The sequence below is a fragment of the Triticum aestivum genome, chromosome 6A (assembly GCF_018294505.1).
Source record: "Triticum aestivum cultivar Chinese Spring chromosome 6A, IWGSC CS RefSeq v2.1, whole genome shotgun sequence".
NCBI classification, from domain to species: domain Eukaryota; kingdom Viridiplantae; phylum Streptophyta; class Magnoliopsida; order Poales; family Poaceae; genus Triticum; species Triticum aestivum.
This window is the reverse complement of record NC_057809.1, coordinates 331566479-331579776: the sequence shown is the minus strand read 5'-3', so window position 1 is coordinate 331579776 and position 13298 is coordinate 331566479. Positions and strand designations below refer to the sequence as shown.

The 13298-nt window shown below is 47.4% G+C and overlaps 1 protein-coding gene across 1 annotated transcript; it reads left to right on the top strand.

Moving 5' to 3' along the window:
• Window positions 1-7530, top strand: LOC123130623 (uncharacterized). The gene is made up of 2 exons (XM_044550463.1): window positions 1-383; window positions 7413-7530. The coding sequence occupies exons 1-2, from the start codon at window positions 9-11 to the stop codon at window positions 7497-7499; spliced, it is 462 nt and encodes a 153-aa protein (XP_044406398.1). The 5' UTR covers window positions 1-8; the 3' UTR covers window positions 7500-7530.
• Window positions 7531-13298: the final 5768 nt, after the last annotated feature.

Below are 13298 nucleotides of genomic sequence, written 5' to 3'. Positions count from 1 at the left end.
CGCCGGCCATGCCGTGGGAGGATAAGGCCTCCACCGAGGCGCCCCTCCCCCCAGATATCTTCTTCACACTCGCCTCACTCCTCCTCGGCGCCCTCCCTCCCAGATCCATCTTCTCTCTCTCCCTCATCGTCCTCTCGGCTCACCCGAGCGCCTACGTCGCCGTCGTTGGCCACCACCGCGGCGACCGTCTCCCCCGTGCCTCTCCAACCTGTCCGTCTGCACCAACGTCATCGACTGCGTCCTCCCCGTCCACAAGATCGAGCTCGGACCCCCTCGACCATGGGGATCGGGTTCTTCCCCGCACCTACGGCCACCGACGAGCTCCGTCCGCTGCGACCGTCCTGCTACTACTAATTCGTCGCTGGCCCTTCGTGTGCCACACCGTGAGCCTCTACTCCTTCTCCTCCTCTTCCCCGTTGGATTCGGTCCATTAGCGCATCTTCCGCTCGTTGCCGTAGCCTACGGCCGCTAGCACGACTCCCTCGCCCGTGCTCCATTGGCCTCTGGCCATGACCGGCTGCACCCGACCGCGTCCCCGTGCGTGCTCGCCCGCGCGTGGCGGTGCCTCCGCCGAGCCCACCGTCCTGCTGCCGCTGCTCATCGCCGGCCGGCGTTGCGGACGCCATGGCCGGAGCTCCGCTCCCGCGCGCGGTCATGCGCCCCTGCCGTGGTCCTCACACGCACGCGAACCCCATGCATCGCCGCTCCCTGCGTTGCCGCCCACCGCGCCCTGTCTCTGCTCGCACCCGCCGTTCGCGCCCGCCGTGGCCACGTCCTTGGACTGCACCCTGTAGCCGCCCCGCGCCTACTTCGCGCGCGCCTGGCCGCGCCTGACCGCGCCGGCTGCTACCCTCGCCGCGCCTTGCCTCCACCCCACCCGTGCTCGCCTGCTGCTGCTTGCTAGTTGCTACCATGGCACTGCTGCTGCATCTACTACTACCGCTGCTAACTGTACTCTGTACTGCTAGCTACTGAAGATGCTACTAGCTAGCTTTTCTCTTTTTACAATGACTAACCCTCTATACAGCCCGTAAGCAAAGTCTAAACGGTTATTAACATTAGTAAAAATAATATGAGTAGAAACTATACATGACAAACTTCATTTTATCCCATTGGAACAAATCCATTTGATGCATGGAATAAATCCTACGAAAATTACAAAATGCTATCTTTTGTTAACAGAAAACAGATTTGTGTGTTGCGTGCTGTGTGTGGTGTGTGTGTTGCGTGTGTGGCCGGCTGGGCCATTGTCCAGTACGCCCGGCCCCTTGTTTAATTAGGACTAGATTAGTTAGTGTTAAATTAGTGCTAATTTACTTTAATAGCAAATGACATGTGGACCATCCTGTTTGTTATCTCTAATTAATTGACTTAATAGACACAATGTCCATGACAAGTAGGACCCACTAGCACTGTTCACACATTGACCAAGGTCAACTTTGACTGTTGACCTGTTGGCTGGGCTTTGACTGGCCCCACATGTCATTGACTGTGGCTGGCCCGGTCAGGGTATAAAAAAATCAACATTATTTAAATTCGAAATAAATAATTAAAACAATTTCAGTATATTAATAAAACTTTAAAAAATCATATAAATTAAACCGTAAGTCAGATGAAAATGTTTTCTACATGAAAGTTGCTCAGAAAAATTCAACGAATCTGGATACGCAGCCCGTTCGTCCGCCACGCATCCCTAGCATAGCAAACATGCAAATTTCCCCCCTTCGGTTCGTTTGTCCGAAAACGCGAAACACCGGAGATACTTTCCCGGATGTTCCTCCCCTTCACCGGTACCATCTCGTACCTCGTTAGGGCACACCTAGCATCACGCTTTGCCATGTCATGCATCGTCATGCATTTGTTTGCATTATATTTATTGTTTCTTCCCCCTCTTCTCTCGCTAGACATCGAGTGTTGGGGAACGTAGTAATTTCAAAAATTTCCTACGCACACGCAAGATCATGGTGATGCATAGCAACGAGAGGGGGAGTATGATCTACATACCTAGTAGATCGACAACGGAAGCGTTTGGTTGATGTAGTCGTACGTCTCCACGATCCGACCGATCAAACACCGAAACTACGGCACCTCCGAGTTTTAGCACACGTTCAACTCGATGACGATCCCCGGACTCCGATCCAGCAAAGTGTCGGGGAAGAGTTCCGTCAGCACGACGGCGTGGTGATGATCTTGACGTATTACTACTGCAGGGCTTCGCCTAAGCACCACTGCAATATTATCGAGGAATATGATGGCTGGGGGCGCCGCACACGGCTAAGGAATAGATCACGTGGATCAACTTGTGTTCATGGGGTGCCCCTTGCCTCAGTATATAAAGGATGGAGGAGGAGGAGGCCGGCCAAGGCTAGGTGCGGCCAGGATGTGGAGTCCTACTAGGACTCCAAGTCCTAGTAGGAGCCCACCAAGAGGGGAGGAAGGGAGAAGGAAGTGGAGGAGAAGGAGAGGTGGCCGGCCCCCTTTTCCCTAGTCCAATTCGGACTAGAGGGGAGAGGGGGCGCAGCAGCCCCTTGGCCCTTTCTCCTCTTCCCAATAAAGCCCATCAAGGCCCATTGCTTCTCCCGTAACTACTCGGTACTCCGAAAAATACCCGAATCACTCGGAACCTTTCCGATGTCCGAATATAGTCGTCCAATATATCAATCTTTACGTCTCGACCATTTTGAGACTCCTCGTCATGTCCCCGATCTCATCCGGGACTCCGAACTCCTTCGGTACATCAAAACTCATAAACTCATAATATAACTGTCATCGAAACCTTAAGCGTGTGGACCCTACGGGTTCGAGAACAATGTAGACATGACCGAGACACGTCTCCGATCAATAACCAATAGCGGGACCTGGATGCCCATATTGGCTCCTACATATTCTACGAAGATCTTTATCGGTCAGACCGCATAACAACATACGTTGTTCCCTTTGTCATCGGTATGTTACTTGCCCGAGATTCGATCATCGGTATCTTAATACCTAGTTCAATCTCGTTACCGGCAAGTCTCTTTACTCGTTCCGTAATACATCATATCACAACTAACTTATTAGTTGTAATGCTTGCAAGGCTTATGTGATGTGCATTACCGAGAGGGGCCAGAGATACCTCTCCGACAATCGGAGTGACAAAACCTAATCTCGAAATACGCCAACCCAACATGTACCTTTGGAGACACATGTAGTACTCCTTTATAATCACCCAGTTACGTTGTGACGTTTGGTAGCACCCAAAGTGTTCCTCCGGTAAACGGGAGTTGCATAATCTCATAGTTATAGGAACATGTATAAGTCATGAAGAAAGCAATAGCAACATACTAAACGATCGAGTGCTAAGCTAATGGAATGGGTCATGTCAATCAGATCATTCACTTAATGATGTGATCCCGTTAATCAAATAACAACTCCTTGTTTATGGTTAGGAAACATAACCATCTTTGATTAACGAGCTAGTCAAGTAGAGGCATACTAGTGACACTCCTTTTGTCTATGTATTCACACATGTATTATGTTTCCGGTTAATACAATTTTAGCATGAATAATAAACATTTATCATGATATAAGGAAATAAATAATAACTTTATTATTGCCTCTAGGGCATATTTTCTTCAGTCTCCCACTTGCACTAGAGTCAATTATCTAGTTCACATCGCCATGTGATTTAACAGCAATAGTTCACATCACCATGTGATTTGCACCCATAGTCCACATCGATATGTGACCAACACCCAAAGGGTTTACTAGAGTCTATAATCTAGTTCACATCATTTATGTGATTAACACCCAAAGAGTACTAAGGTGTGATCATGTTTTGCTTGTGAGATAATATTAGTCAACAGGTCTGTCACATACAGATCCGTAAGTATTTTGCGAATTCTATGTCTACAATGCCCTGCATGGAGCTACTCTAGCTAATTGCTCCCACTTTCAATATGTATCTAGATCGAGACTTAGATTCATCCAGATCTGTGTCAAAACTTGCATCGACGTAACCTTTTACGACGAACCTTTTTGTCATGTCCATAATCGAGAAACATATCCTTATTTCACTAAGGATAATTCTGACCGCTGTCCAGTGATCTACTCCTAGATCACTATCGTACTCCCTTGCTTAATCAGTGCAGGGTATACAATAGATCTGGTATACAGCAAGACATACTTTATAGAACCTATGGCCAAGGCATAGGGAATGACTTTCATTCTCTTTCTATCTTCTGTCGTGGTCGGGCTTTGAGTCTTACTCAACTTTACACCTTGTAATACAGGCAAGAACTCTTTCTTTGACTGCTCCATTTTGAACTACTTCAAAATCTTGTCAAGGTATGTACTCATTGAAAAAACTTATCAAGCGTCTTGATCTATCTCTATAGATCTTGGAGCTCAATATGTAAGCAGCTTCACCGAAGTCTTTCTTTGAAAAACCCCTTTCAAACACTCCTTTATGCTTTACAGAATAATTCTACATTATTTCCGATCAACAATATGTCATTCACATATACTTATCAGAAATGTTGTAGTGCTCCCACTCACTTTCTTGCAAATACAGGCTTCACCGTAAGTCTGTATAAAACTATATGCTTTGATCAACTCATCAAAGCGTATATTCCAACTCCGAGATGCTTGCACCAGTCCACAGATGGATCGCTGGAGCTTGCACATTTTGTTAGCACCTTTCGGATTGACAAAACCTTTTGGTTGCATCATATACAACTCTTCTTTAATAAATCCATTAAGGAATGCAGTTTTGTTTATCCATTTGCCAGATTTCATAAAATGCGGCAATTACTAACATGATTCGGACAAACTCAAGCATAGATACGAGTGAGAAGCTCTCATCGTAGACAACACTTTTGTAACACCCCGGATGTAACTTTCCCAATTTGTACTCCAACTCTTGCCGTTTCCGGCATTAAGTTATATTTATTTTCTCGGGTTCGGGTCTTTGTCTCCGTGTGTTGTTTTCGTTTTCATGCATCTCATATCATGTCATCATGTGCATTGCATTCGCATACGTGTTCGTCTCATGCATTCGAGCATTTTCCCCGTTGTTCGTTTTGCATTCCGGTGCTTCGTTCTCCTCCGGTGGTCATTTCTAATTTTATTTCGTGTGTGGGGATTAAACGTTTCCGGATTGGACCGAGACTTGCCAAGCGGCCTTGGTTTACTACCGGTAGACCGCCTGTCAAGTTTCGTATCATTTGGACTTCGTTTGATACTCCAACGGTTAACCGAGGGACCGAAAAGGCCTCGTGTATGTTGCAGTCCAACACCCCTCCAATTTGGCCCAAAAACCCACCAAACTCTACTCCATGTCCTAGAGCGTTCGATCATGATTGCGTGGCCGAAAACCGCACCTCATTTGAACTCCCCAAGCTCCTCCTATGCCTATATATACACCCCCCATTCCAATTCCCGGATCCTTTCCCCCCTAACCCTAGATCCGCCGCCACCGGACAAAGTCTGTCGGGCCGGACGTGTCCGACCCGAGCCCCGCCGCCACGTGGCGCCTCCCCATACGCCGCCGCCTCCCTCCACGCGCTGGCCCGCCGAGCCCAGGCCGGGCCCCCGCGGCCCACATCGCCGCCCGCCGCCGCCTCGCACCAGCTCCGCCGCCCGCCCGGTCGCCTGCCGCCGCCCGCGCCGCTCCGCCGCCTCCTCGCTCTGCCCGCCGGCGGCCGCCGCCGCCCGCGGCCGCCTGCCACCTCGCCTCGCCGCGGACCGCCGCCTCCGCCGCGAGCCGTCGCCGCCCGGCGCCGCTCCGCCGCCACCACCGGTCGCCATCGCCGGCCCTGCCTCACCTCCTCACGCCGGCCGCCGCCCTACCCGTCGCCGGCGAACGGCGCTCCGGCCGCCTCAGTTCGCGCGCGGGGTAAAAAAAAACCCTAGATCTGATCTGAGAGAGGGGTTTTTTTTTCACCAAGTCCCTAAAATTTTAGTCCAAGTTGCTATGTTCGCGGATCCGTAACTTTGCATCCGTAGCTCCGATTCATGCATATAGCATATCAAAATGTTCGGCTCGACGAGTACATCATTCCTTTCCATTGCATAATTTTCATTTGAGCTCATCTTGATGCCCGAAATGCTGCTAGAAGGAGGCTTTGTGAGTAAATTGTCAGATCTGCTAGTTCATCTTAGACTTTTGTCATTTTTGCCATGATTAATGTGTGCATGATATGCCTGTGAGTCCTTCATATGTTTTGTTAAGCATCTTCTATCTTTCCAGAGGTGCAACCCATGCATTTTTAGGATGTGTGTGGTGACTTGTGCAAGCTTGCAAAGTGAGGCATCCGGTAAATCTGTTTTCAGGGACTTAGTAGTTTTCACTAAGTCTGGGATTATTTAGTTCATGATGCCATATGTTCAGCTTGTTTCCTAGTGATTCGTGCCTCTTTTGAGGATGATCAGTAAAGGAGTTTTATTAATCATGTTATGCTCTATCCATCCATGTCTTTGTTTGCAATTATGGAGCACCCTAGCTTGAGTCAATCGAGCTCTACTTTTGCTTCGTTGTGAATCTGGGCAGATCGTCAACTTGTTTGTGATTTTGCCGATGTTATTGTAGTTGATCCGTGCATGCTATGCCATTGTTCTTGCCATGTCTAGCTAGCATTTTGTGCCTTCTTAATGGATGTATGCTTGCCTTGCCATGACTTGCACCGTAGTGAGTGCATCGAGCTCGTTTACATGCCTTCGTGAGTTATATTTCAGCATGTCTCAGTTTTCACTAAGTCTGAGAACTGATTGTGTTTTAGCTATGTTCGTGTGCTTATTAGTATATTTTGTGAACCCTTTTGGCCCCAGGTCACTTTGGGTCTTTTGTTAAGCTTGTTGAGTATCTCCATGTCATGTTCTTACTTGTCTTAACCAGGTCATGTATCATGTTGTTTTGCTGCTCCGAAGAGGGCTTCGTGATCTGAAATTTCAGACAAGTGTTAATTTCACTAAGTCTGAAATCTGTTTTGCATTTGCGTTTTTGACATGCTTGTTTGAACCTCATAATGGATGAATTGGCTGTAGCTCAGTGCTAGTCTTTTGTTAAGCTTCTTGTGTGTATCCCTGCCATGCATTTTGTTGTCTTGTTTGGTTGCTGTAGCATGTTCATCTCGTTGCATTTAGATGCCTACTTGCTGTAAATCGCAGACCGGTGTCATTTTTGAAACGCTTGCCATTTCCAAACTGTAACTCCGATTTCGGCGTTCTTTATATCATTTTCAAGCGATTTCATCTCATCTTTCCAGTGGCACCCTTGGAATTCCAAGTTGAGGCCAGGTTCATGCATTTCCTGTCATATCTTACATTTTGCATCCCGCATCGCATCCCGCATAGCATATCATCTTTGCATCGTGTTGTTTGAGTTTGCAGGTGGTTGATTGTATCCTTGTTGCTTGTTTGTCTTGTTTGGGTAGAGACGGGAGACGAGTTCGCTAATGAGGAGCCCGTTGAGTTTGCTTTTGAGGATCCAGTCAACTCTGACAACTGTGCAGGCAAGATGATCATACCCTCGAAATCACTACTATCTTTGCTATGCTAGTTTGCTCGCTCTTTTGCTATGCCATTGCTACGATGCCTACCTTTTGCTTGTCAGCCTCCCAATTGCCATGTCAAACCTCTAACCCATCTTGTCCTAGCAAACCATTGATTGGCTATGTTACCGCTTTGCTCAGCCCCTCTTATAGCGTTGCTAGTTGTAGGTGAAGATTGGAGGCCGTTCCTTGTTGGAACATCTTTATTTACTTGTTGGGATATCATTATATTGCTATGTTATCTTAATGCATCTATATACTTGGTGAAGGGTGGAAGGCTCGGCCTCTCGCCTAGTGTTTTGTTCCACTCTTCCCGCCCTAGTTTCCGTCATATCGGTGTTATGTTCTCGGATTTTGCGTTCCTTACGCGGTTGGGTTATAATGGGAACCCCTTGATATTTCGCCTTGATTAAAGCTTTTCCAGCAATGCCCAACATTGGTTTTACCATTCGCCACCTAGCCTTTTCTTTCCCTTGGGTTCTGCAGACTCAAGGGTCATCTTATTTTAACCCCCCCCGGGCCAGTGCTCCTCTGAGTGTTGGTCCAAACCGTCAGCCGCCGGTGGCTACCAGGGGCAACTCTGGGCTGGCCTACCGGAAGTTTGGACAATCTGAGTGTGCCCTGAGAACGAGATATGTGCAGCTCCTATCGGGATTTGTCGGCACATTCGGGCGGTGTTGCTGGTCTTGTTTTTAACCTGTCGAAGTGTCTTGAGTTACCGAGATACCGAGTCTGATCGGAACGTCTTGGGAGGAGGTCTATTCCTTCGTTGACCGTGAGAGCTTGTCATGGGCTAAGTTGGGACTCCCCTACAGGGATTGAACTTTCGAAAGCCGTGCCCGATGGGCAGATGGGAATTTGTTAATGTCCGGTTGTAGATAACTTGAACCTTAATTAATTAAAATGAATCAACTGAGTGTGTTACCGTGATGGCCTCTTCTCGGCGAAGTCCGGGAAGTGGACACGGTGTTGGAGTAATATTTGCGCAGGTTGCTCTCTAGTTTCTCGCTCGTGCTTTGCTTCCTCTTCTCGCTCTCTTTTGCGAATAAGTTAGCCACCATACTTGTTAGTCGCTTGTTGCAGCTCCACTCATATTTTACCTCCCCTTACCTATAAGCTCAAATAGTCTTGATCGCGAGGGTGCGAGATTGCTGAGTCCCTGTGGCTCACAGATACTATAACTCCAGATGCAGGTCCAGGTGTTTCCGCTCCAGGTGACGAGTACGAGCTCAAGTGGGAGTTCGACGAAGACTCTCAGCGTTACTACGTTTCCTTTCCCGATGATCAGTAGTGGTGCCCAGTTGGGGGTGATTGGGACCGTTGTCGCATGTTGGGTTCTCTTTATTTTGGCGCCATAGTCGGGCCATGAGTGTGTTGGATGATGTAATGTTATTTATGTTCTTGATTGACGTGGCGAGTGTAAGCCAACTATGTTATCTCCCCTTTATTATTCATATTACATGGGATGTTGTGAAGATTGCCTAACTTGCGAGATATGCCTTCAATGCGATTATGTCTCTAAGTCGTGCCTCAACACGTGGGAGCTATAGTCGCATCGAGGGTGTTACAAGTTGGTAATCAGAGCCATCCACGACCTTAGGAGCCCCATTGCTTGATCGTTTTTAGCAGCCGAGTTGTGTCTAGAAAAATGTTTTGAGTCTTTAGGAATTATATACCGGAGAGTTTAGGAATTCTTTTTACTTCCCAGTCTCCTCATCTCTCTAGTAAGGCATCCTGACGTAGAGTTTTGACTCTTCTCTTCTCAAATTTCACTAAAAAAAATTTAGGATCACGCGAGTATCTTGGAATCGTTCCAATGGCTTATGATGAGAACATTGTCTTGGTGCCTCCTGTCAGGGGTTTAGTGGAAGTGTCCCGGGGAGTTGAGCTCTGAGGTGTTGTCATCATAATTTTATCGTTGCAAATCTGGAATACTTGAGATATTTTCACCGACATCGAAAATCTCTTTTATGCAGTTCGTTGGTGAGATAACCTCGACACCACCCAGTACTGGGGCGGGAGTTCGGGAGTATCGCCATAACTTGTATAACGGATGCTTTTCGAAGGTTGAGGTAGATGGTTTCCGAAGGTTTCTTGGTTATGTGTTGAAGGATGGATACAGCTGGATGTAGGATTTGCTAGTTTGGGTGAGATATTATGCTTCCCCTGTATCCCCAACACCTGATTGCATAACCGGAAAGGTTCGGGAGTTTCATAGGTGGGAATTCTAGTAGCTCTAGTTCTTCTTCCATGGATATTGGTTTGAGATTGGGATTTCTTACCGATTATTCGTTCTTGATCCGTACCTTGTTGATTTATTTCTCTACCTTAATTCTACGTGGCTTCTCAATTTATGGATATGTGACCATTTCAAGAGGAATGCATTCGTTCATTTTGTTCGGATGTGAAGACTATATGTTGCAATTTTCATTCCGTTGGATTCAGCTTCAATATTTATCTATCAATGTGCTAATGGTGGTCAACCTCTTCAGGATGGCTCCTCCAACGCGCACGACTCCGAATCCTGATCCGCCACCACCTCCACCTCCTCCAGAGGCATGGCAAGCTGTGATGGCCGCAACCAATGCAAACACACAGCTGATCATGCAAATTCTTCAAGAGCACAATCAAGGCAGTCAAGGGAATCAAGGTAGCAATCAGAGTCACTTTGCTACACTCAACCAGTTCCTTGCTAACGGGCCAAAGACTTTCAGCAATTGTGTTGAGGCAACCGATGCTGACGATTGGCTTGTGGATCTGTGTAAGCATTTCGAGTGCAGTAACGTCAGGCCTGAGGACTTTGTCAAGTTCGCTTCCTTCCAACTCAAAGATCAAGCTGCAGAATGGTTCCAGCAGTACAAGGACTCCAGAGGTGGACGTGTTATCACTTGGGATGATTTCCGTCGAGATTTCCGAGCTCATCATATTCCGCAGAGCGTGGTTGAAAGCAAGCGTGAGGAATTCCGCAATCTGAAGCAAGGCTCTTTGTCTGTCTATGACTACAACAAGTTGTTCCAGAAGCTCGCCCGCTTTGCCAAGCAGGACGTGCCTGATGAGAAGAGCATGATATATCAGTTCAGGGGTGGTCTCAGAGAAGATATTCAGCTCGCTCTTGTCCTCTTTGAGCCCTTGAGATACGATGAGTTCTACAACATGGCACTGAAGCAAGAGGCTGCTCAGTTGAGGTGTGATGCTTCCAGAAGCGAGTCAGAGATGTTACTCCTTCTTCCTCTACTCAAGTGGCCAAGCAGCAGAAGTTTTGGCTTCCTCCTCCTCCGTTCCGTCAGCCGTATCAGCAGAAGAGCAAAGGTGGCAGTGGTTCTTCCCACCCACCCAACCCTGGCTTTCAGAACAAGACTTCGTCTCAAGCTCCAAGATCGAGTGCTCCGTATCACCGTCCGCTTTCAGAGGTCACGTGCAACAAGTGCCAACAGAAGGGTCACTATGCCAACAAGTGTTTCAACCAGAGGCGTCTTCCTCCTCCTCCTCCTGTCAGATCGGCAAGTACAGCTGTGGTCAAGCATAACCCCAAGCATGCCAAGGTCAATTTGATGAATGCAGCTCAGGCAGAGGACTCGTCAGATGTGATCATGGGTAACCTTCCTGTTAATGATAAACCTGCAAAAGTTCTTTTTGACACTGGTGCATCGCATTGCTTCATCTCAAAACCTTTTGCATCTAAGCATGAGTTGACTTCCCAAGTTATGCATAAACCGTTCGCAGTCGTCTCTCCGGGTAAATGTTTGCTTGCTAATCACGAGGTTCCAGATATTTCTATCATGATGGGTGATTTCAAGTTTCTGGCTTCTCCAATGGTTCTTGGTAACTCGGATATTGATCTTATTCTCGGCATGGATTGGCTTTCTAAGCACAAGGCTCAGCTTGATTGTGCAGCCAGGCAGATTCGATTGACTCATTCGTCTGAGGATGTAATTGTCTTTGCCGCTCAGGATAATTCCATCCATCTGTTTTCTCTCAATGAGAAGGGTGAATTGGATGCCATCTCTCAAATTCCAGTCGTTTGCGAATATCAAGACGTCTTTCCAGAAGAGCTTCCAGGAATGCCTCCGCACCGGCCAGTTGAATTCGTTATTGAACTTGAGCCTGGCACGGAACCTGTGTGCAAACGTCCTTACAAGTTCGGACCTGAAGAGTTGAAGGAGCTGAAGAAGCAACTCGATGAGCAAGAAAGAATGGGTCTCATCCGGCCTAGTTCTTCTCCGTGGGGTTGTGGTGTTCTTTTTTGTGAAGAAGAAGGATGGAACGGACCGACTTTGTGTTGATTACCGTCCAGTGAACAAGAAGACCGTCAAGAACAAATACCCACTTCCCAACATCAATAAGCTGTTCGAACAACTCAAAGGTGCCCAAGTTTTCTCCAAGCTTGATCTCCGTATGGGTTATCACCAGATTCGCATTCGTGAAGAAGATATTCCCAAGACAGCATTCAGAACAAGCTTTGGTTCATATGAATACACTGTCATGTCTTTTGGCCTCACCAACGCTCCTCCAACGTTCTCTCGCATGATGAACTTCATCTTTAATGCCTACACCAATGACTTCGTTTTGGTCTATCTCGACGACATTCTGGTTTTCTCGAAGAACAAGGAAGATCATGCCAAGCATTTGCGTTTGGTTCTTGATAAGCTCAGAGAACATCAGTTCTACGCCAAGTTCTCCAAGTGTGAATTTTGGCTCGATGAGGTTCTTTATCTTGGTCATATCATCTCTGCCAAGGGCATTGCCGTGAATCCTGAGAAGGTGTCTGCAATTGTGAATTGGGAACCTCCTCAGAACGTGAAGCAACTCCGCAGTTTTCTCGGTCTCGCAAGCTATTGCCGAAGATTCGTTGAAAACTTTTCTAAGATCGCGAAGCCTCTCTCAAATCTTCTTCAGAAGCACGTCAAGTACGTTTGGTCTCCGGAGTGTGATATTGCTTTCAACACTTTGAAAGAGAAATTGATCACTGCTCCAGTTCTGACTCCGCCTGATGAATCCAAGCCGTACGAGGTCTTTTGTGATGCCTCTCTCCAAGGTCTTGGCGCAGTTTTGATGCAAGAGAAGAAAGTTGTTGCTTATACATCTCGCCAGTTGAAGCCTAATGAGAAGAACTACCCCACTCATGATCTCGAGTTGGCGGCAGTTGTGCATGCTCTTTTGACTTGGAGACATCTTCTATTGGGAAGAAAAGTGGACATTTTCACTGATCACAAGAGTCTCAAGTACATCTTCACTCAGCCTAATCTCAACCTCAGGCAAACTCGATGGGTCGAAATGATTCAAGAGTATAATCCGAGTATCGAGTATACTCCAGGCAAGGCCAATGTGATTGCTGACGCTTTGAGCAGAAAGGCTACTGCAACAGTCTGATTCTCAAGCCTTATCAACCCGAGCTTTGTGAAGCTTTCCGCAAACTTAATCTGCAAGTTGTTCCTCAAGGTTTCCTCGCCAACCTTCAAGTCTCTCCTACCTTAGAAGACCAGATTCGCCAAGCCCAGCTTCTTGATGCTATGGTGAAAAAGGTGAAGATTGGGATTGCCAAGAGTCAGTCCAAGTACAAGTGCTACCGCCTTGATGACAAGGACACTCTCTTCTTCGAGGATCGTATTGTTGTGCCCAAAGGTGACCTCCGTAAAGTGATCATGAACGAGGCTCACAATTCTCTCCTCTCCATCCACCCTGGGAGCACGAAGATGTATCAGGACCTTAAGCAAGCTTATTGGTGGACTCGAATGAAGCGCGAGATCGCTCAATTCGTGAATGAATGTG